General features: G+C 34.8%; 3 protein-coding genes across 15 annotated transcripts in view; 1 reads left to right on the top strand and 2 right to left on the bottom strand.

Moving 5' to 3' along the window:
- Positions 1-20724, top strand: part of LOC149781703 (basement membrane-specific heparan sulfate proteoglycan core protein-like) — a 438170-nt gene extending 417446 nt beyond the window's left edge. For all 13 annotated transcript variants that reach the window (XM_089935800.1, XM_089935795.1, XM_089935799.1 and 10 more), the window contains 4 exons: positions 578-803; positions 3452-3535; positions 7965-8068; positions 17207-20724. In XM_089935800.1, coding sequence (XP_089791926.1) covers positions 578-803; positions 3452-3535; positions 7965-8068; positions 17207-17361 — 569 coding nt within the window. In that variant the 3' untranslated portion in view covers positions 17362-20724. The remainder of the gene's footprint in view (positions 1-577; positions 804-3451; positions 3536-7964; positions 8069-17206) is intronic.
- On the bottom strand, positions 11401-12798 carry LOC149781705 (uncharacterized). The gene is made up of 3 exons (XM_089935807.1): positions 12608-12798; positions 12110-12374; positions 11401-11844 (listed from the first exon to the last, which is right to left on the bottom strand). Exons 1-3 carry the CDS (start codon positions 12796-12798, stop codon positions 11416-11418), a joined length of 885 nt encoding a protein of 294 aa, XP_089791933.1. The 3' UTR covers positions 11401-11415.
- LOC149781704 (zinc finger protein 862-like) lies at positions 12985-15250 on the bottom strand. Its single transcript, XM_089934667.1, is given in 5 exon segments — positions 12985-13389; positions 13581-13700; positions 13868-13956; positions 13959-14327; positions 14556-15250. Coding segments are annotated over 5 exon segments (1614 nt in total). The 5' UTR covers positions 15199-15250; the 3' UTR covers positions 12985-12996.
- Positions 20725-25903: the final 5179 nt, after the last annotated feature.

Genomic DNA, 25903 nt, shown 5'->3' with positions numbered 1-25903 from the left:
ATTCTTCACTACATGTTAACATTTATTTGGAAGGGTTTATCTCTTTTTTCAATCTGTTATCTGTACATAGTTGGAACACAACTTTTAATTGATACCAGTACTATACTGATGTGCTGTTAAACTTAATATATACTTGCTTTCTCCCCTCACACCTTCATTTTTAAATATCTATTTACAGTCACATATTTTACGTTTATTTTCTTCTGTTGGACAAGTTTTACACAAGGCAATACATGCCATATATTGGTCTTGTCATCATTATCATCATTATCATTTTTATTTTACTTTTTATCATCTGATTCTTCTCCATCAGGTTTTTGTTTTGCATTCTTTTTCCACTTCCTCTTCCTCTTCTTCTTTTCTTCTTTTGGATTAGACAATATTCTTGATTAATTATATTGTCTACAGTCCATTTTTCTGTGTTCATCAAGAGAACATGTATTAGTGGAAGAACTTGAGAACATAATATCTCCAGAGAATAAATATTTGCAGCAGACAAGATGACAAATTTATGGTTTTTTAGTTTTTTTTAATTGATCAGCTTATTTTAAAACTACAAAACCCATTTTCTTTTTAGCGGTACGCCTGGGCACAAGCATTGAAGTTGAAGGCAATGGGTTTGTAGAATTTTCTAAGGATCTACTGCCACATACCAATACCCAAGAAAGGGAGGCAATCTCATTTGACATCAAAACCACTGAGCCAAATGGTGTCATTGTCTGGCAGGGTGAGTTGTCAGGAAAACAGCTCCAAGGGGCAGACTACTTCTCTGTTGGACTGAAAGATGGATATTTGGAACTAAGGTATCTGGGATTATGATTGTAATTTCAAAAGATTTTCTGACGAGAAAAACATCCAAAAATTTGCAATGAAATGGAATTATTTTCAGTCATTGACCCAGATGCAGGAAAGTTTACATTTAGTTTATATTCATGAAAACATTTTGTTGTGAATATTCCACAGTTTCAGTATTTGCTTAATTTAACTTACTATAATACTAATAAGTTAAAATCTGCTATATAGTGAAAAGAGAGACATGTACATTTTGTTTTATTATCATTTGTCTGAAATTCTGGTTAAAAGTGAAGCAAGAGGACAATGTAATGCAGAGCTTTTGCCAAACTTTTTTATTTCTACACTTTCATTTTTATATTAAGTTATATGCCAATATAGATAGCAAAAATGTCATTTATAGGTCAGACACTTTTTTGTGTAGTAATTTTTCATTTTGTAGTGGGTGACTTAGGAAAGTTAGAAGTCAGTGAATGAAAATGGTGTTTAGGTTGTACATTCAGTATGTTCACTATGGCAGCCATCCAAAACCCTTGTTTTTGCTACTTCATGAGAACAAATTTCTTATGTAGTTAGTTCTAAATAAAAATAGTGCTGATCAAACCTCCAACATGGCTGCCACCTTGAAAATGAAGTAATTGCTTTTTCTTCGGAAGATTTAGTTGGTCCAAAATGAAAATTCAGCTGATCATACCTCAAGCAAGATGGCCATTTCAAGGTGTTGAAAAATTGTAGTATTTATTTAGTATCTATTCTGTATGAGAATGGTGTTTATCTGTCCTCCATGATTTATATTGGGTATATTGTAATGAATGGTGACACTGACCTAAGGTTTAAAATACTTCTTGCAGTATTTATTAGAAAATGAAATAATATTGTGCATGTGTGACAACATATCCAAATGTTTTTAAAGGTTGGAGTTTAAGGCCAGACTCATTTTCATTGGGTTTGAGTCAAAAGCATAGCTGCCAACCCTCACGAATTTGGTGTGAATTTCACGACTTTTTCAGTGATTCACGGATTCATGCCATAAGCCAAAAATTCATGAATTTTCCAATCCTCAATTATTTTAAATCTTTAATAAAATAACCAATTTCCCGTTAAGCGCTAGTCGTGATATTCACAGTTGCCGAAACGGTCCGGTACTGCTGGTCACGATATTAGTAGATCTACAGCCGATTAGTACAGTTGGCCCTGTAGCAAGCATTTTAGCCTTTTTAATCTATATGTATAAGAGTAATTTTACAAATGCTTTTGAGAGAAACTGGGGCCTAACTGGAAATTTGCTCCGCACATGCGTCAAAACACTGATTAGAGTTACGTTCAGCATTGCATGTAAGATCTTGAAAATGTCTTCACCACCAAGGAAAAAGAAATGTATTACTCAAAAAGTGAAGTTTAATTTGGAATATATCAAAAATTGGCCGTGCATTCTGCCATTAAACATTGATATTCATTCATGCTTTTTGCACTCAGTGTGCCATTGCAGAGACGATGTGAGGAAGAATGTCGGTTGCAAAAAACACGAAGTTGGGAAAATTAAGAATCCGCAGATTTCAGCTCTGGAATATTTTAAACCATTGGTGGAAGACCTGCAGGCTACCAGTGCTGAAGCATTATTTGTGAGCTTTCTTGTCGAACACAATCTATCTTTATCAGCTGGAGACCATGCTAAACATTTGTTCTGACAAATGTTCCCGGACTCGAAAGTCGCTTCCACATTTTCCTGTGGAAGAACCAAAAATGCTGCAGCTCCTGTGCATTCCTCACAGCAACAGTGACAGCGAAAGAGTATTTTCTTTAGTGAGGAAAAATAAGACAGACTTTAATGCCTCCTTAGCTGCAGAAAATTTGTCAGCAATTTTAGTCTCCAAGATCAACCAGCAGGCAAGAAGTCGGAACTGTTTAGAAAACAAATTTACGATCAAGCAGTTGAGGAAGTTCAAGTCTGCCACAGTATCATGTCTTGATAAATAAATATTTCTGCATATATGTAGTGTTTTATTTTTATTTTGCAAACTTGATATAGTGTAATATTGACGGTCAGAGTGGATGGAGTGGTCAGAGTGGATGGAGTTATTGTCATGGTATTTTTCACGAATTCATGTCCAGATTCATGACTTTTTATCCCTATTTTCACTAATTGTGAGCCTGGAAGGTTGGCAGCTATGCAAAGATCATTGCTTACATTTTTGGACTTAGTGGCACTAGTGACTTTCTTGTCACATTCCAGTAAGCATGTTGAAAGTCAGCACTCAGACTTTTTAGTCAAAGGTTTTGTCTTGGCAGTTTTTATTAACGCTGTCCAGGATTGTGAGCATGATAACACAAACAAGTAAAAATGGACTTTTTTTAATCATGGCTTAGGGAAACATTTGAAAATACCGTAAATGGTGCCAGTTCAGTAACTTTTGGTAAAAATATTGCTTGCAGGATTAAGGATAATCCACTTCAGGTAGGCAAATGAAATTTGTTGTGCATATTTCTATGTAAACGCAGATAAGCAGGGGTTTTTTTTCTTCTAAAATTTGATGATTTTGGGACATACACATTTTTTGTATCTGTATTTGTGGTATAACTGTTGTGCAACCACAGATCAAGTAAGTTTCTTTTTAGACTGTGAAGATAAAATTTAACTTTCACCAGTGCATACTTTCAGCTATGAGTTGGGAAGTGGTCCCGCCCTCCTGAAGTCAACAGTCAGAGTAGATGATGGCTACACGCACTCCATCCAAGTTTCTAGGTATGTAATAAAATGGGGGTACCAACAAGTTCTTAAGTGATTGGGCTTGGGAATAAATCTTGCTAGTCAAATATATACTTTAATTATATAAATATATATATATATATATATATATATATATATATATATATATATATATATATATATATATATATATATATATATAAAACATTCCTCAGCATTCCTCAACAGTAATTTATATGCATGCACAAAACTTTTCTATCTTAATGTAAACAAGAATGCTTCGTTAGCAGATAATCCTTGCAAATTAGGTGTGGAAACTTTACTTGGAGAATGTCTTGTTTTGCTAAAGACCAAGCTAAGGTAGCACATGTTTAGTGGGTTATCAGTATAAATTTGGTTTCTGGAATTTGGAATATAATTGAGATTTGTGATCAACCAATCACGAGATAGTGTACTTTTATAACACTTTTTATTTGCCTGAATGTATTAGGCTATCATGTTGGCCATCTACACCTCTCCCTCAATAAATAACTCAGCACATCAAGGTCCAAAAAAACACAGACCCCATTATAAGCGAGGGCGTGAGTTACTGAGGGACCTCCCAAAAACCGATTAGACATCCAGAAAACCGCTAGGGGAGGGGGTACTGGGCTGTTTAATGGCTGAATCCTCATTTTATAATTGAGTCTAGAAAACGTTTTAATAAAGCACTTTTTCTGATGAAGTTGTTTATTATTCTTTATAATTACATTTATTTTCAAAATGTCCAACATCTGAAAGATCGATAACATGATTCCAACTGGTTTCAGTAACCAAACAATGTATGCAAAAAACATTTGTGAATTACTTGATGACTTCATGTTTTGTTGATTGGTCTGGTTCCCAGAGTAATGTATAATAATATTTTTTAAAACTAGGAGTCTCTGAAGCAGGGAACCAGACTAAAAATGTTGATACACTACCAGACAAGATTCCTTTTTATCAAAAACACTCAACATTTATTTTGTGAGGCAATCGTCTACATTGAAAATCAAGTTTTTTATTTTTCAGTTTGTAAAATATTGATGTCATGATTTCATTGCAAGTAATAGTGAAATGTCTTATTATCCTTGAGGATATTTCTACATGGTCCGTATCTGTGAAACAAAGCTCTTTATTTTACAAAGTACTCATTTCGCTTGGTTGTTTTGCTATCAATAATCACAGTTATGATTGAGTAGTTTAATTTAATATAGTTTAGTTAAATTACATGCACAATAAAATTTATAACAGTGTTTGATTGATCAACTCAATGAGTTGCCTAACATATGACTGGAGCCACTGGTTTTTAAGCATGTTGGATTTGTATGCCTTTTAATTTTTTTTTATTCCATCTCTTTTATTTGACTCAAAAGATGTAAATAAAGTGATAATAGAACAGTAGGTTCACTTTTTATTTAGTGCAGCAATGCAACAAATGCTTCCGCTAGTCCGATATCAAACCACAGGCACATAATTAGGTTCTGAGAGAAACATTTGTGGACATTGCTGTTACAGTAGATTGACACATTTTACATTTAATTACAAGATGGCACATTGCATTTATGATGATTACACTTAAAAGGAACTAAAAGATGGAACTAGAACACAAATATCAATTGAAAATTTTAGAAAATTTAATTGGTATTTATTTTTTAGAGTACTGCCTCCACTAGGTGTGACATTTTCAATGATCAAAATGTCCTTGAATATTATTATTTGCAGTATACTAAGAATGTCATTTGAAAAGAAAATGTTACAAATTATAGGACTTCTTATTTAAAATTAATATTTCATAATGTTGATTAAAATTTCCAAGTCATATCTACTGTTTTCTGCGATAAAAGGAGCGATATATCAAAGTTTCTGTTATCAATTTTGATAGCAATTTTCATCAGGTTCAACAAATAGGGATTCATTTTTGGGTATTTTCTGGTTTAATAAATGGGATCCACGCCTGACCCCGCATTATAAGCAGGTTCCTGAGTTGTCAATGCACCAGTTATCGAGGGAGTGGTGTATTACCAATTTCTCTTGTTTTTCTTCTACACAGTTTGATTATTTTCCACACAATAACTTGAGTTGTCCATTGTATTCGATAAGTAAACTCTGGTCAAAGGAACTATTTCCATACATTAACCTGAGTTTTGTATCAATGGTTACCAAACTTTGTGAAGGGCATGCACTTCGAGAAAGGAAGGACTCTTGATTTCTGCAACAAAATGCCTGTGGTGATGATAACTGATTAAAAAAGGAAAATGATTTCCACACAACATTCATTTCACAGGACAGGTCTCAACCAAATTTTGTGGATGGCTTGCATTTGGGGTAAGAAAAAAGTTTTTTGATTTTGGATCAAAGGTCAAGGTCACCAAGATTGAAAGAAGTAAAAGGGTTTCTACCTAGTAATGTTAAACTTGGATCAAACTTTGTGGATTGCTTACACATTTGTGTAGGAAAGAAGCCTGTTGATTTGGGGGGCAAAAGGTCAGTGGTGAAGGTCACTATTTTCTGCACAATAATTTCAGTTGTCATAATAGATGAGTATTAAACACAAAGAATGTATATAATATGCCATTGTTCACAGTACTCTTGTATGGATAGGTTGATGTTAAAATTTCAGGCTCAGAGTTTTAGCTCTGACACTTTATGATCTTCATGCCTGGCCTGCCTGTTTGTCCATACATTATGTCTAGCACATATTGATTTGACTTCTCCATTTTAGGCATACTTGGACAGTGGTGGTTGACAAGTCAGATTATGGGAGATGGGGCATACACATAGTCTAGTTCATTGACATGTCATAATTAATTAAAAATGATATAATTAAGATATTATTTGGCCTCTTTTTGTTAAATGTAGCATGAAGTAAGATGATTCAAAAGTGATTGATACTTTTGGTATAAAAATGTTCTGGCCCTTACATAATAATAAAACGTAAGACAACAAAATATGACTGTGTCATTGTTAATATTCCTTGTAGTTTATCCCTCCTTGGGCAAAGTACTTTTCTCCAGTTGCCTCAGCGCTGAAGAATCTACCAGATTACTTGATGTATTACTGTGTTAATAATGCCTGTTTGCCGATCGTTTTTATTATCTTGTTCATTTTATTACATTTCCAAAAGAGATGTGCTTCAATTCTAGCTCCAGATATCAAATCCAGGTGTTATTAATGATGTTACTTTTAATAGATTAGCAATTCCACATGAGTTTTATAATAATCATTTCTTCTCCAGTAAATTACAACTGTTTCCCAACTGTTTGTGCTTTCATTGGAAGCTTATGTGCATTCTACTGGATATAATTTGTAATTCAGAGTTCTCCAAATCAGGATATTCTTACAAACATGGATATTTTAGAAGTGTTTGGTAATGCTTCACCCCCCACCACCACCACCACCTCTCTATCATAGATACATCTTTAAGAATTCTTGTTTTGCAAATCACAATGGTGTCATTGTGTTTGGCAGTTTCAAAGTCACTTTTTTCCATGTGATTCTGTGTGATATGGCAGATATGATTTATTTCACTGTTGTAATTCATTCTTGTTCAATGTATGCATTCTATAATACTGGTAAAAATGCATTATGAAAGCCAGGATTGCAATACACATTAGTATAGCATGTTATATTTAAGTCAAGTATTTTCTTCTGGCAATTATCTCTGCAGAAATTGACTTACTAGTTAGAGGCAGACAATACAGATTTCATGAAAAATGATAGATATTTTGATGTTATAATTATTTCATGAATGTTAGATGACAGTGACCAACCAAGGTGTTGGAACATCCAGACCTAATGGAGGATAGGTGTAGTGTCAATTTTTTTATTACGTTGTATTATTGTCCTCCCACCCATCTAATAGAGGGACATATTGTTATCGCTGTGTTTGTCTGTTCATAAGCATATTTGTTTCTGGAGCATAACTCTTGCACCACTCAAGGTGTTCAAATTAAATTTGGCACACATATGAAGCATATTGCCTAGAGCTGCCTTTTGATACTTAAAATTTTGGCATTCAGTAATTGTTTATGTTGTTACAGAAACAAAGTGTAACATAAGTAGTTCATAAATTATGAGTCCTGAACCATAGGGTGTTAGTTCAAGTTGTATACAAGTGATGGACCATAGGGTACTTTCAGGTTGAGTCTTTACATAAGCAGGGTATTGGTGGTGGAATCTGTTATCTCAAGATGACTCTTGTTTAAATGCAGTGACAAACTTATTTTAGACCTTTTATTTTCCTTGAATATTAGACCAAGACTGTATTTTACTTTTTTATTATTAAATTTACAGTGTTTTACAACCATTTTTATTTAACTGAAAAATGAGAAATTTGCATTAACATTTTTAAATCTTTCAAAAATTACATTATTGGAGGGTCTGCTGCAGGTTTAGGGTATACCAGTTTTTTATTTCTTTATTTATGTCCCTTTATTTATTTAAGGCTTGGTCGTAGTGGAACTTTAGTTGTTGACAATAATGCCCCCATTAAAGGAGATTCACTGGGATTCCTGCAGATGTTGAACACTAAAGGCAACATTTTCATAGGTAAGTTTGGAAAAAGTTTATATTTATTGTACATTTAATTGTGTGAAACTTTTATGTCAGTGGGTCATAATCGAAGGGTTGATATGTCCTGTACCATTGACATGAAACATTTCTTTCAATTTATCATTCTTGGAGGGTTAATATGTCCTGAACTAATCAAATAAAACATTTCCGTAAGTGGGTCATTCTTTGAGAGTTGCTGTGTCCTGACCCAATAACACAAAACTTTTCTCTTGATGGGTCATTCTAGGGTAGCTTCTATATCAGGGGTGGATAAATCACTATATTGTTTTCTGATGTGCTACCAAGAGGAAAACTGTGGTAGCCCACAGCTAAATTTTGCAGTTCATTGGATAAATATTTCAGTTAGCTGGTAGCCAAAGAATGCAGACCTGCCAACCCTTATGATTTGATTACAAGTCTTACAGAAAAGACCTTTAAAATATGGACCTGCAGAATAATGTGTTTGATTCAGATCTAGGTTTCATATTAGATTCAACAGAGTTGGTCAGGGAACCAGACTAACATTACAGGAGTACCTCAGCTGCTTTACACTGTGCATATTTTTCATACAAAACTATGCATGATCATGTTGTTGGTTACAGAATTATCTAAAAATGACATCCAACAAGCAATACATATTCAAGATGAAAGGGAAAATAAGTCTCTTAAAAAGATTTAATTGTCAGTACAAAAGCATAAAAAGGAATATTCAGATTTTGGGAGGAAAGAAAGCAGTAAGGGCAACAATTACGTTTATTGGATATCATGTTGATTTGAGTACGTCTTATGGCTGAAGAGATACGTTGCCATGGTCATGTGAATTTTTTTTTTAAATGCCAAGGATTACATCAGGTTGATAGCATGCAGCCATTAAGCTCCATAGGGTTTGGAGCTGCAGATTGTCAAACCATATTTGGGGTAATTAGAGTCTAAGTGTACTATACAAACATTTTAGTTGAAGATCATGTTTAACATTGTTGCATTAGTCTCGAATCACACTTCTGAACATTTTAAATGATAGTTTTGCATCTTGACAATAGCTGTTCATGATATTTAATTAAATCTTACTGAAACTGGCCCAGCTTGGGGAGAAAATTTGACTGCCTTGTAGATCAGATCTTCTTTGGGTTGGCAGGTCTGAGAATACTGAAGTCTCTTAACTTTATGGTATATTTTCTTAAATGAAAAACTATATGTCTAAACTTTGGCCAAATGTAACCAGCCATATTCATGTCATTAAAGAAAAGCAGATGCATGTTAACAAATTTTGGCACTCCTCCACTAACATTGGCCTTCAGCCAAATGAAATGTTGTGCAACAGAGATGCAGAAGGTCAACAACTTGATTGTATTTTCGATATGCATAGTAATGAAAAAGCACTATAGTAAGTATAGTATAGTATTACTCAAGCAATTAGATGTTGATCTACAAAATTGTCAATATAATCAACCAACTATATGAGATATTGTTGAAAATTTGGCCTCTAGTTCCAGGGCTGACTGACAAGGGAATATATATCACAGCACCACTTATTCAAGCAGTGAGACTTCAACCCATCCCATCATAAATATCAGGGGCCACATCTAATGCTTCCAGACTATATACAACAATGCTGCACAATAGTTTATACTTACTATTAAAAATCATGTAGCTGGTAGTTCCATGGTAGCTCTGGGCACTACCAATTTCATCACACGTGCATGTTCTGTACCAGTAGCTTGAAACAAAACATCTCTATCAGTGAATAATTCAAGGAGAGTTGATATGTACTGAACCAGTAACATGAAACATTTCTGTCATTGGGTCATTCTTGAAGAGTTCATGAAACATTTGTCATTGGATCATTTATGAAAAGTCTGTGTGTCCTGAACCAATATCATAAAACATTTCTGTCAGTGATTTATACTTTGAGAGTTGATATGATCAGAACCAATATCATAAAACTTTTCTGTCAGTGGGTTATACTTGAAAAGTTGGTGTGATCTGAACCAGCAGCATAAAACATTTGTCAGTGGGTTATACTTGGAGAGTTGATATGATCTGAACCAGCAGCATAAAACATTTCTGTCTCTGAGTTATACTTTGAAAGTTGATATGTCTTGTTGTTGTTGTTGTTGTTGTTGTGTGGTTTAACGCCATTTTTCAGCACATGATAGGCTATGTATGGCGGCCAGTATTAATGGTGGAGGAAGAACCCTGGAAAACCCCGGGAAGAACCACCAACCCATGAGAAGCTACTGGCAAGCTTTCTCACATACCCACATTGGCCGAATCCTAGACTCGAACCCACGCAGACAGAGGTGAGATGGCAGTGATCTGTAACGGAGAGCGCTTTAGACCACTCGGCCACTCGGGGCCCCCTGATATGTCTTGTACCATGTACTGGTTTATCACATGATATTAGTACCATGGCATCATATCGTAAAATATTCTTTGATGTATCATGACCTAACATATAGTAATGGCAAAAAGCAATATTATTGCATAATGGAAAATCTTGAACAGTCTATAATAAATAGAATCTCTAACTTGTGTTCACTTGATAAGTTTATCTTGCATTGCCAGTATGTCTATGTCCAGTTTGTTGAGGCCAGAGGGCATTGTCAGTATGGCTTTGTCCATTTTGTTGAGGCCAGTGGACATTGCCAGTATGGCTATGTCCATTTTGTTGAGGCCAGAGGGCATTGCCAGTGTGGCTATGTTCAGTTTGTTGAGGCCAGAGGATACTGCTAATAAGGCCATGTCCAGTTTGTTAAAGCTGGAGGATACTGCTGATATGGTCATGTCCAGTATGTGTAGGCCAGAGATATTACCAGTATGGCCATGTCCACTTTATCTAGGCCAGAGGGTACTGCCAGTATGGCCTTGTCCAGTTTTTGGGTCTCAAGGTTACTGCCAGAATGGCTGTGTCCATTTTTTGAGGCCAGAAGGTACCACTAGTATGGCCATGTCCAGTGGAGGCCAAATGGCATTGCCAGTTTGGCCATGTTCAGTTTTTTAGGCCAGAGAGCATTGCTACTATGACTATGTCCAGTTTGTAGAGGCCAGAGGGTACTGCCAGCATATCCATACAAGTGTGGCCATGTCCAATTTGTTGAGGCCAGAGGGCATCAGCATTATGGCCATGTTCATTTCACTGAGGCCAGAGGGCATTGCCAGTATGGCAGACTTCCCGAAAGCTAAAAAAAGCGTCAGACATTCGGTCTGACAAAACCTGAAAATCTGTCAGACCAAAAAAAATCTGTCAGACCGACAAAATATAACAGAATTGAGGTATTTTGTAACGTGTTTTGTTTTCTATTTTCTAAGTGTAAATAACACATGTTAATCAAGTAAAGTCAAATTCACTGATAGTCTGTTGTAAACATGATCAGTTTATCAAAATTGTCAAGTTCATCTAGATAGTCTAAACATTCTTCCTCAATGTCCAAGTTAATATCATCATCATCGCATAGCTTATTTATTTCCATCTCGAGTGACATATATACACTATCAATAGCTGAAACCGTTTCAGCCACTTTGGCAATTTGAGGCTGGGTTAAGTCTTGGTCTTCCATGACAGACCCAGAGGGAAATGATGTTTCAACAACAACTGTTACATGTGATGTCGATGGTTGTGTATCAACTGGTTCCCTGATGGAATCATCAGTAGCCTCAGAGACTTGTTCAGTGTCAGACAGTGTGATAACTTCCTGTGATGTTTGAGGTTCTGAGACTGTTTCCTTCTTGTTCTTTCTCTTGTATGTAAGTTTTCTTTCCATCACAGACTCTGCCTGAAATTGTTGAAATTTACAGAACCATTAGGAACATGAGCATTTTTCAAATGCACCTGCCACAAAATTTAATCCAAATCCAAAAACTAAATGTTCAAACACAGAAATTTACAAAATATTCAACATGTGTGTTTCTTTGATGGTTTCCTGTCCTTTAAAAAGAAAACTGCATCAGTTTGTATAATGTCAATTATTCTGCACATTTTTACATACTTTTATTTGCTTTTAGGACTTTGCAATTTATAGTTGAACATATAATGCTTACCAGCCAAATGTCAATAGCACTTTCAGGGTTGAATTCAGCAATTTCTGGGGATTCAAGCTTCACCATCATCAGGTCACTCAATAGGGAAGTTCCCAAACGAGATCGTCTACAAGTTTTTAACAGCTTCAGCTGAGAAAATGCTGTCTCGCAGGTTACACTGGTTGATGGTACAGTCAGCATCAGGTCAATTAGCAGCATTATCTCGCTGAGATCTGTAGTCTGCCTGAACACAGTACTCCATGAAAGAGATGTAATATCACCAAACCTGGAATAGTTGAAACAAACCTTTTATCACTGTAATACAAAGAGTAATTAAAAGATAAGTAAACACTGATTGATAAAGTGGAAAATTCAAGATCTAAATATTATGTAAGCCTGATAAACTAATAAATGAGAAAAACCATCTTATTCTTTTAACTCAGCTTCCTTGATTCAAAACGATAAGGATGAATTATTGTTATTACAAACCTTAATTATACTTAGAACAGCATTACTTACTTTCTTTTAACCAGTTTCTTTAGAAGGTTCCATTCATTGACCAAACTGTCTGCAGAAATGCCAGGAACCACTTGTGACAGGCTCTTTTGGAAATGGTGGTAAACCAGTTTCACATCTTCATTTCCATAATCTTTAAAAGAAAAAAAAACAGTTCTTACATATGTGAACCCACACATTTTATATCTGTACATTCCTTCACTCCATTTCAATAAGTGGTTAACACAAAAGAACCATGTTGTTGCGATAGTGTAGAGCAGTTCTTCATAACATGATCATGTTCAGAAATCTGTCAGTTGTGTGACAAAATGAAACAGAAACAAAAATAAAACAAGCAAAAATGCAAACACAAACTGAATTTTGTCACAACGGTGACAACCAATAAAGCAGCATCAAAGGCAAACACATGCAAAAAACAACAAAACTGAACAGCTATAAACCATCTGTGCAAGACACTGCCAACTGTAGAAAGGTAAACATGCAAGTAACAACAAAACTGAACAGCTATACAAACTGTGCAAGACATTGTCAACTGTAGAAATTTTCAACTGCAGCAAAAATAGACCTTTAAATTCTGAGCTTCCTGCCAGAGGCCAACTTCCGAAAATGAGAATTTTTGTAGCATTTACAACATTTTTGGCTTCAGACTGGAATCTCTCCTTGATGGCATCACAGAAACCTTGCAAAATTTCAGCTGCATATTTCATTTCTGGAGTAGCCCCTTTCAAAGCAATTCCTTCAAATTTTCCAGAAACAACAAGCTGATTCACAGCCTCACAGGTCCTAAAAAATATTCATGCAAATGGTACTCTTGACAGACTGCAACTTCAGGTTAAGGAATATTCTTAAATTTCTAACAATTTTCAGCAATTAAAATTTTTATATGTGTAAAGGTGATCAAATATCTGACAGTTTATAAACAGAACACTACATTCACATTCTACAGAAGCACTTTCACCAAATATGCTATACATACTTCTCTTTTTTTTTCTGACAGTAGCTCAATAGTAGACTCCACCCAACATAAACTGTCTGATAATGTCATTTCTGGTTTCTGCAACTTCAGTGAAAGTCTCATTGATGGCTCCAAGGCATCCTAAAAAGAACAGACACAGTTTTACAACAATTTACAATTTTTTGGCTATAATTATCATAAAGGAACAGTGTACTGCAATAAAGCAGAGGATAATTTTATTATCAGTCCAGAATCTAAACATATTTTAATTGAATGATTTTTCTTAATATGCTAAGAATGATACTTACTTGTAGAAACAATAGAAAAATCATCAACTGTTTGTCAATCATCAGCTTCAGAAGACCTTCGGCTTTGGTATTGCCATTGCTTGCTGTGACAAGTGAGCTTCCAGTGCTCTTTAGGTCTTCAAGAATGCAAAAATAGCTCTGAATAAATGAGGCAGCCATCTTGTACCAGTGACTTTCATTGGATATACACCTTTTCCCATAGCTTCAATGGATGTTTTTAGCCCTTTTTTGTTTTTGTAACTTTTCTTGTAGAAATAATAGAGCCCAATAAGGAGTGTCATAAGTTTTTCATATAGTTTTACTTTCTTAACAACATCTCTGAAGGCAAGTTCAAGGCAATGACAAAGACAGTGCACATTGACCAGCTCTGGGTTTACTCGTTCCCTCAACAATGTTGATAAGCCTGACTGTTTTCCTGTCATATTGGAGGCTCCATCACTACCCATAGGGATTAGTTTTTCTATAAACACAAAAAACTAACTTTTATAATAATAATCTGTACAAAAAAACATTTATCTTGACTTTAATCAAATAAAGGAATTTAATTTATTTTTGGAATAGTTTTTTAATGTACCTGTTAATAATTATCACTTTACCAAATTTAATCATTGCTTTGTAGAATTAAAAAAAATCTGATCTTATTTAATCAAATTTACAGAATTTGTTAAACTTTTATAATGAATCATACTTTCATTGATGTTGTTCTCCTTGAAGACCTGCATAACATTCTCAAAGAGATCCAGAGACTTTGTTGAGTTTGGAGTGCTGATGTTCAGGAACCTTTCTTTAACAACACCTTTCATTGCAGTTCTTATGTATATGGTCTCCTGTTCATCTCCTGAGATATCTGTACTTCCATCCATCATAAAGGCAAAAAATGGATTATACTCTATAAGATTTACAGTTTTTTGCTTCTCTGTCTGTGCTATACTGTGTATGAAATCTGCAGCTGCTTTTTCATTAATATATGTACTGCCTATGTCTAATTGTTTAGCTTTGTCAATTTCACACAGCCATGTATAATCTGATAGTGGACGATTATTTTTGGCTACTGCGTGTGCATTTCTGAACAAATGCACTAATCTACTTTTTTCAGCTGCCTTTAATTGCCTAAGTGCTTTGTTGGCTTCTGACCCTAGTTTTTCCTGAGCAGTTTTCTGTCTGCCTGAAACAAACTCTGATGCTTTTTTGTGGGACTTGGAAAGTTCATGATCATTTATTGTTGACATTCTAAAATTTGTACATCCGACGATAAACGCGTTTGTGTTTCGCAAATTTTCATCAGACCTCGCTTTCTCGCCGTAGAAACTGAGACACATGGCACACTGCATAACTTGCTTTATTTCATCAAATATTAACCAGTCTCTGTTTTCTTTCCATTTATCATTAAAGGTTCTTTCAACCCTATATTTTTCATAATCCTTTTTCTTTTCTTTCAATTCTTCATAAGATAGTTTTCTTTTTTTCCCAGTTTCACTCGTCGTAATATTTCAACGATGCCATGATGACAGGTGAGCCACATAACTGTTTATAACAGGCGTAGTGATTGGATCGCTCGAAAGCTTGTAACTAATGAAAATCTGTTTAACAAACTAGATTCAAGAACGACTACTCGAGCGGTGCAGAGTGAGAAAACTGCCGGACAGTCGGTCCGATGCCGACTAACAAACTGTCGGTCCAGGTAAAAATTTGTCGGTCATGTCCGACGGACCGACGGCTTTCGGGAAGGCTGGTATGGCTGTGTCCATTTTATTGAGGCCAGAGGGTATTGCCAGGATGGCTATGCTCAATTTCTTGAGGCCAGATGGTACTGCTAGTAAGGCCATGTCCAGTTTGTTAAAGCTGGAGGATACTGCTGGTGTGGCCATGTCCAATTTGTGTATTCCAGAGGTATTGCCAGAACAGCCATGTCCAGTTTGTCTAGGCCAGAGGGTACTGCTAGTATGGCCATGTAATTTTTTTGAGGCCAGAAGGTACTGCCAGTATGGCCATGTCCAGCTTGTTGAGAGTGCAGGATACAGCTGGTATGGCCTTGTCAAGTTTGTCAGGGCCTTAGTGATTATGCCATTATTCAAAGCCAGAGGGTACTGCAGGTAGAAGACATAGGGCCATAAATATATCAATTGAAAATAAAAATAACTTTGATGGAGATATCAAAGTTCAGACATGGTTTTATTGAAGACTAACTTAACAGTTAACAAGGAACAAATTAAAATGTACACACTCGACTTTGACCAGATAATGAGAAATATTGCAGGGGGGTGTTTCTTAGTAATAGGATATCTAAAAAGAATGCTATTTTTAAGGAAAATTTATGAAAAGTTTCAATCTGTATTTTTGAAATTAAAAATACAGTTGAAAGTCAGAAAAAGTGATGATTTTGGAAATATTTTAACTCAAACATTTGAAAATTTATTGCCTCTGCAGTGTACTGATTCTGCCAAATTGCAGAGGTCATATTTATGAATGATGTGAGCACATAAAAAAATCTGCATATGGCTTGTTGTATAATGGTGTTAGTATATATACCCTACAGCAAAGAATGTTCTTTAGGTGATATATTTTCATAAAATCAAAATTAAACCACTAAATATTATGTTATGTTTGCTTTCAATTCAAGTGTACCTCATTTTGCCAGTGAGGACTTGAAGTTTGTGATTATTTCTGACCCAAATGAAAGTAAAAAGACAATGCTACGAGTTGCTGGAACTGTAATTTGAAAACATAAACTATCCTTTCTCTGAGCAAAAAATTAAAATGATCATTTGTATTTTAGCTTTAGCATAAGAAATGGCTGAGTACTAAGTAAATAGTTTGTTATTTTCAGCATGGCAGTACTGTAATTATGAGTTCCAACTCTGTATGACAGATTTCCCTTGTAAACAAGTGTCTTGTCATGGACATCACTAATGCCAGTCAAGAGGGATAGTGGTACTTTCATAAGTTTTATTTAGCAGTGATACAAACAAATTCTGTTCATGTGTAGAATATATATAAAACATGTCTCTTATGTTGTATGCAGTAAAGTGTAGCAATGACTTTCCTTTGATACTCTTCAGAGTTTATCCAAGATGAGAGATTTGCTTTTCCCAGCAACTTCTGTTGACCATGATTTTTTCACATTTGTTGTTGAAGGACATATAGTTTGTCTTACTTTGTTGTGGCATAGGCAAGAAAGTCCACATTTTTTAACGGTCAGGGACCACTTGATCCACTCAGCAGCAAATCTAGTTGCCGACAATCTGTTCCTCATAGTTTTGGGCTATGTTACATACCTTTTAGCACATTATCTTCATTAAAACTATGAAATAATGACATATGTCTTTTCTTTCTTTTCAGGTGGAGTAGCACTGGTAAAAGAAATGACGGGGAACAAATTCACACAGAATTTTAATGGTTGTATAGAAAATATTCGCATTCAAGACAAAGGTCCAATGAGATTACCTGCTGATGCTGTAAGTGGTTATAATGTGAGACCATGTGTCAACAAGTGAAAACTATATTCAGAAGAATTGCTTTTAATCTGAACTTCTGACCCCTGTAAACTTCATTTTTCTAAAATCCATGGTAAAATCACATATGAACTTTACACTTATGAACAAAATAAGCATAATTTTAGGAAATAAGCATAATTTTATTAAATATGAAAGTTACAATGTGAGGAACAATTGTACATGATTATGGAGTCTAGTTGAAATTTCATTTATTTCTTTGATGTTGCAAACTCTATCACAAAATGGTAATTTATCCTTTGTGCTACAAAATCTCTTACAAGATGGTAATTTGTCTATTGACATTACAAAGTTAGATGTTAATTTGTCCACCGATGTTATGAATTCCATTACTAGATGGTTATATGTCAATTTATGTTACAAAAATGACTTGATGATTTGTCTGTTGATGAAATGCATCAGTGACAACCACCTGATTGTTTTACAGGCAGCAAGTTTACTATTGGAAGTATCTTTTGTATGTAAATTGACAATTAACGCATAACATATTGATATTATAAGTCAATAAGGATAAACACAGATACACAAGACCACTTTAACAAAACATGTTTCAGTGAAGGAAGATAAAACCCTGGAAATTCTAAAACTAAATGTGTGAAAGGCGATGAACTAGATTTCTTCCAGCTGCAGTGTGTTCATAATATTTTAATTTTACAGGGGTCAGAAGCTTAGAAGCAAAAGTATGCATACCTACATACATTTGAGGAATTCACAGTTCAGCTGATAATTTCTAAAAAAAATGTATGTCTCCTTGTAGAAGCTAAAACAAATGTGTGAATGTCATGATAGACATTATTGAGATAGTACATGTATTGCATCAAATACTCTGTTCCCGTATTTGTACTTTGTCTTAGTTTTTAGTATTATGAAAGTTTTTATATAATTTGCTACTATTTCATTTTGAGTAATAATGGAATAATATGCTTGTGTAGATGATGCATAAAAAAAGTTCCAGAGTTTGTAGGATTGTAAGCTTTCTCCAAGACTTATCATTCGAGTCGTCATTAACTTTGTATTTAATTTTATGGGATAAAATACACATTATTGATGTTGAATTTTATTACATGCCAGTACACAACATGGAGAATGGTTTTATATCATATTTTGCTATATTTGCTTTTGTTAGTGCATTTTAATATTTGAAACTATCCATATATTGTTAATGCCTCTTCCACATGGTTTTATAAATAGGATATATTATGGGCAGGATGTTTCTGGTTATAGTTATCACCCTTTTCAAGGAGATTAGAGTCACATCCCCCTTGATTTTATCCAAGGCATCATTTAAATTCATCTGTAAAAAAAAATCTTTATTTACCTTTAAATATATTCTTGTATATTTTTAGGATTGAGAACAAATTATAAAAATAATAATGCTTGGAGAAGATGGTATTTTATTGCCATGTTGATTTTTTTTTTTTTTTATATCTATGCAATCTTTCTGATCTATGCAATGAATTGACAAAAGTAACTTGTTGTTTGTCATAAATTTCTAAATTTGTTTCTTGTATTTCTTTGCAAGTTGATTTATTGCCTTTAGTTACAAGTTGTGGACATTTTGTATTGGAAAAATATTCTGTTGAAATCCACAGATGATTCAACAAAACCAGAGAGCTCATCAGATAGATTTGAAATCCAAATATCCATAATAAAATTTTTCTGAAGATTTACCCCCAAAAAAGAAAAAAAAAACCCAATCAAATGTAATATTCATAGTTTTATCAGTTGTGTTTCAATGTCTTGCTACAGCTGTTATTCATATTTTACTGGAAATAATTCTGACAGTTAATTTTTAAACTTGATCTAATTGATTATACATGAATTGTAATTAGTCTGCTAAAGATGTGTTCTCAGTTACTATGACACGTCTGTGTTCTACGTTACTATGACATTTCTGTATTCTAAGTTACTTTGACATGTTTGTATTCTAAGTTACTGTGACATGTATGTGTTCTAAGTTACTATAACATGTCCATGTTCTAAGTTACTATGACATGTCTATATTCTAAATTACTATGACATTCTGTATTCTAAGTTACTATGGCATTTCAATGTATTTAAATATTTAAAAAAAGAATTCTAGTGTATGTATATTGGAAGAAGGGTGTTGAAGACATTTAGTATGGTGGTACTACTTCTTGAAGACTTTAAAAAAGATTTTGGCATAAATCCCATTACACCAAGATTAAACATCTTCCAGAACTATTCTACACAAATGAATTGATATGCTTTTGCTTTCAGATAAATCGAGATTTACATTCTTGTATTAAGACAAGATGACCAGTATTTATGCTAGCAATTATGGATTTATCCAGGGTTACAGTGACTATTTCTACAAAAACATTTGAACATATAGTTTTTTTTTTCAAATTAACAGGGGATGAAGTGTTTAGATACTGCTTTTATTGCTTTGCAAATTATTTCAATTTTATATGATAACAATATTATGTTTTTCATATGTTCTACCTAGATTTCTATGGTGCTAACTGATAATTCACATATATACCTCTTCAGATTTTGAGAGAGTGGAACGATGAGATTTTTACTGAGCAAAGTAATGCTTTTCATGCCTCATGTACATATTCATATTTTTGAAAAAAATTCAATTGACAAGATTATAAATGTTCTGTTGATATTTTAGTCAGTGGTATTGGTTACTACATCACATTTAAGAGTGTAGACCAAGAATTTGACACTGGTTTATTTTGTATACAGAATATTGCATGCAAAAACTTTACACGTTTAACTGGGATGATTTCATCAAAACACTCCATGAATTGAGTGCTGCATCTTATTTTATCTTAAATTCTACACAATAGTATTTTTCTACTATTCAAAATTAAGTATAATATTTTTCAGCACAGGTAAAATTTGTTTTATTATATACCTTTTGTGTAGTTGATAGAAAATGTTATAAAATTACTTGCTCAGTAAAAGTCTGACTTTTCATGTGTCAAAATCTATGTTATGGAAGGTGTATATTGATAATGCTGTGTGTTTTATGCTTTATATAAATATATAATTGTACTAGAAAACACTACTGCCTTCCTTAATATATAGCTCAATATATACTTATTGACTAACAATATATGCACTCTGTGGTATGTCATGTATGCAAGGTTTTTTTTTTGCTATGTAATTTTTATACAGTTTATAGATATTTTCTGACAGTTTCAATAAAACCTGGTCTGTACATTCTTATACATCTGTTTATAGTAATTAATCAGTTCCATGGCATGATAATTATACAAATTAATTTTTGTACTGCTTTTTCTATCCCCCAGCTATCAACTAGCAAAATTACTACTCTGTGATCAGATTTAAAAATAAAAAAATCTAACAATCCATCAGTTTGTTTTTTATTTTATTGCTCCCTTCAGGGGTGTAAGAAGACATTGTTGTTGTAGGGTTTAACGCCATTTTTCAACGCACGATAGGCTATACATGGCATCCAGTATTAATGGTGGAGGAAGAACCCCGAGAAAAGCCCCGGAAAGAACCACTGACCCACAAGAAGCTACTGGCAAGCTTTCTCACATACCCACATTGGCTGAATAAGAAGACGTGTACATGTTTATCATTAGATTACATCCATGAGGAGTCTAAAACATACATGCTTGTTCCAAATAGCATGCTATATACAGATAGAGAAGCCTCATAAAATTCATGCAAACAATTTAGAGGTTTTCTACTTTAATCTTTGAAAGGAAGTATACTCCATCTATAAATTTCAACTTTTTTTGTTCTATCATTGATTACAGAGTCTGTGACCTTTAGTGTCTTCATTTTACCTTATTTATCACAATGGCACCATTGGTACATACGTACATGGGTTGCAATGACTTCCCCTCACATTGCTATAACCATGTTAGTAATTGCAGGTCTGGTGTGTGATATAGAAAACTCATTTAATATTGGTGTATAATCCAGATAGAGGTAAGGTTTCTATATTGTCTTATCGTATCCACTTCATAGTTATATACATGATGCCTTACTGATTTTACTTGTATAGAATGTCATTGGGCCTTTCCTACAGGCAACATTGTCTGACAATAGATATTGTAGCATCCACTTTCTAAATATCAAGAATGATGCTTCAGTGTCCTTTTTATGTGCAGGTTTGGTGTGTACTATAGAAAACTCAATTATTTTACTGTATTGCTTCCATTATGGTCATGTACATGCAGATAAATTTTCTATACATGTTTACTCGTAGGGTCCACTTCACAGTTACTATAAGTGATACTTCAGTGATTTTACCTGTGTAGGCAATACAAACTTGGCTTTCCAGCAGGTAACTTGTTTCTAGAATTGATTATTTTGCATCCACTTCGTAAGTATTGATAGGGATGCTCAAATTTTCAACATGTATAGGCCACATGTACCCTATTACAGGTATTTATCATAGTAAGTGACTCAGAACAGACACTACTAAGTTCATAACATCATGCAGGATGTTCATCACAATATACCTGTATATATTGTCTGCTCTGTTTTGCTTTACAGTTTTAGATCATGGGCAAGACCAGGTTGACTACTACTCTTCGGGCATAATTCTTATGGTTCATCCATGTTTGCATCCATACAGATTGTGATTGAGGTTGTACCTCAATCACAATCTGTACAGCTGTGAATACAGGGGACTGGGGGTGGAGTGGGACAAGTTTCATATAATTTTGGGATGCTGGAGGAGTACACACACATACACACACACACACACACAGAGGATCATTATTTACATATCAACATTCACGAGCATCAGCATAAGTGCAATGTTGGATCATCTCCAGTGGGAGTCACTTTAACCCAAGTGAACCAGGGCACAGCTGATCATGTTATACAAGACACTGTAGTGAACAACCTAGTGGACATTCCCATGGACAAATACTTAACCCTAGCATATAGCCACACTAGGGCAAATCACAGAAGAAGGTCAGATTCAGCATCAACAAATTGTTTAAAGATCAGCTTCTTTCCATGTACAATTGGGATTTGGAACAAACTACCATCAGCAATTGCAGAAGCTCTTGACTTGGTGTCTCACAAGCAGGAGCTATCCAACATCACATTCTAATGCACTATTCAGCTACAAGTAAGATCTAGTTACTATCAGGGCTGTGCTGGTTGAGGTTAATGTATCTACTCGCCACCACGATAGCTGGATTGGTCTCAGTATGGAGGGATGAAAACGTAGATTGACACACTTTTACTTTACCTTTCCTATCATTGCTCTTCTCTCTGTCCTACCACTTCCTTCCTTCGTATATTCTTGACCATGCACCACCTCTTGCTTAATAGTCGAGTATGACTGCATCAACGTATTTATAGATACAGATGAAAGCCATTCCGAAAGTTTCATTTGTGGCCAGAGAACCGACATGGGTGTCACGAACTCCTCTACATTTAGTCAAATACTTAAGATAGGGGAGGGTGAATGTTTGGGACAGGCAATAATCACTCAAAAGAAGCAGAAAATACACAAATAACAATACATTTATGACGTAAGAGTAATGCACACACACACATTCCCACTAACTCTATCTTTCAGTGATGATAAAATGTTAAATAAGATTAATAAAAGTGATTCAAGCCCAGTTATTCAGCTATCATTTCAATCATTCCATATCGTTGCTTTCCGGCTCATATTATGATTTTGAGCCACCCCTTCACTGGCCAGGACACTCAGTTAAGCCCCTCTTATGGAGTCGTGCACTCCCACACTTCTATTTTTTATCATGACCGCTTTATAATCACAAAACACATACATGTGTGTAATATCTTGCTTTCCACGCATCATGGGTTTCTTGCAGGAACACGTTTTTCCTTAAAATCGCAATGTCAGTATAGCTCTGTGAATATAACCTATGTTCACTCTGGCAATATGTTCCACCCAAACTATTAATTTGATGGATTTGTGTGACAATGGGAATGGAGTTTTAATTCTGACCGACAACTCCGCTGTGGTGACTTATCTCAAATAGCGTGGCGGAACCAAGTCCCTAGATCTTTGAGTTCTTGTTTTGGGATTTTATAAGTGGTGTGCTCAATGACAAATCCACGTTCGAGTTTGACATATCATAGGATGGCTAATGTATTGGCAGACTAATTGTCTCGCAAGAACCAACTACATGTAATACAAATGGAATGGTCTCATCATCCGTCGGTTTTCACTCTATTAGGTTTCCAATGGGACTGATTTATGATATGATAGACCTATTCGCGACAAGTGGAATGTCAGTTCCCACCTTTGTCTCACAAGACCTGGATCCAAAGGCGTCACAGAGGGAAAGGACGATATATCAACACAGACACTTTCGTCCTGGATAAAGGTTATTTGTTCCGCATTTCCATAAAAACCCACACCAATGAATTTGCTTGACATCTCAGCTCACGAAGTTAAGACAGCCGCCACAAACATTATATATGAACGAACTGTTCCGTAACTTATATTATCCATATCGTGAGATGGAGATCCGAGTACACTTATCCATTTTTATCTCCGAGATCTTTCATTCTAAAAGGTTCAACTCGATGTTGGGGAACCTATGGCCTGGCGCAAAATGTTACGTTACCGGGTCGTTCGACAGCTTCGGAAGGATGTGGTATCAGGACTACTGCAGGATTTGAGAGAAGGAAAGAGTTTCCGTTTTGAAGCCGCTCCCCAATATATGGAGTCTATGTTCCAGTAGGGTTATATACAGAAGCTGTATACTTTAGGGGTCCGGATTTGATCTCCCAAGAGTAAGGGGACATATCTCACGGTATGTGGAGAACTCGTCCTGGAAGAACTCGCCCCAACGTATATGGGGAAGTCGCCCAAGAGTGGTTGGAGAAGCCGCCCCAAATGGTTGGAGAAGTCACCCCAAACCTTGTCACCCAGAAAACCTAATTAATATTTATCTTTGAAATAAATAAGTTGTTTAAAACATAGAAATGTGTACCTTAGAACAATGCTGTTAGCAACAAAGATGTTGCCACATGGTGGTTACAGCATTATTTGAATACACGAATGATGTATCTTATTTTCTGGTATTGAATCTCCTGTACAAGGAAGCAAACTCCATACCTATGCAACTCAAGTTGGTTTCGGAAGGGAAACTGAAACGAAGTCAGACCCGGAAAACAAAAGAAAAGCAAGGAAGAGTATTTCACTTGTGGGATATGTTCAAAAACGAAGAACTAAGTGTCGGTGCATTGTTGAATAAATTTTCTAAATTATAAGCTGCACCTGTATCGTAATTCTATTGTATTATCTTTGTCATTCCAACGTAATGGTGCAAATGTCATCATAGCAAAGTATATATTCCTTTTCGGTCATTTGGTAAATATTGGTAAGTTCATAGATTTATGCAGTGACATCAAAATCATTGTCAAATTTGCTGAGATCCTACTTTTCATCGGACACCTACTAAAACAACAGGAACACTTATTAAAAAATACAAAAAGCACGAGTTGTCACTGTATTTAACTCGGATATAAACATTTTTGTTCATAACCCATTTTGACAAAATCTGTGTAAGTGCCGGGCGCAACTTATTTAAATTCATTGATGTTCAAAGTAAATGTAATTATTTTATCAAACGTAGTACTAAGTAGTCACAGTCATTTTTGTGGAGGGTTCAGATTGTCAAATAGATCGTTGAATAAATTGTCCTTGATTGAATATGTTCAGCGCGTATCCAAATACTTTTTTTTCATTCTCTTAAACGATCCTACGCTTGGTACTGAATAATATGGGAACTATTGCCGTTGTTTTCCTTCAGTGCTCATCTCTGACAGTTATACGGCAAAACTGTTTCAATATTGGTAGCAAAAAGTATTCGTTTTGAAATTCTTACTTTATATTGTTGCTTAACTTTGATATTTATATTGTAAAATTACATTAGAATGGGTACTGAAACAATCCTCAATTTATTTTTCTCTTTTTTTTCTTTCTCCGTCTTTGAAAATTAAGAAATTACCAAATGAAATAACATTAAAGACATGTTTACGCTTCTATCAATTTATTATGCACATTTGATTTTGTATGTAACTCCGTCGGATGAATATGCATTTTTCATCCACACTTACGTTCAAGTCTGTTTTCCACTCGTTGTATAATAAACTCTTCCTTCCCATTCTGCATTCATCATGTTTGTGTAATGTCGATAATAGAAAAATAAATCACTTAAAATGGAAAGTGTGCGTGTTCGACTCGTTAGATTTCTTATAACAACACACACCGGAACACTACGAGAATTTTAAAAAAAAAGCAAATGTTACTGTTAACGTTCTTGATTGATATATCTATTATACTAACATTATTCATTAACGTGGTAATTACTCTCAAACTCGGACGAGGCTGAGGACAAATTACAAACTGGTTCGGCCCAGATTTCTGGCTGATTCTCCAAACTTCCAAGCTGATTCGGACCATGTGAAATATTATTCAGTTTAGTCCAGGATTTAAATGTGACATTTAAATGTTTTTAAAGATGATCTTCTCATTATGTCCCAAGTACGTCGAGCAGTTCGAATATGCAGT

Source organism: Sinohyriopsis cumingii, chromosome 15 (genome assembly GCF_028554795.1).
Source record: "Sinohyriopsis cumingii isolate HCF-2022 chromosome 15, ASM2855479v2, whole genome shotgun sequence".
In the NCBI taxonomy this organism is placed as follows: Eukaryota; Metazoa; Mollusca; class Bivalvia; order Unionida; family Unionidae; genus Sinohyriopsis; species Sinohyriopsis cumingii.
Note: the sequence above shows the minus strand (reverse complement) of the source record. Positions and strands in the feature narration are given on the sequence as shown.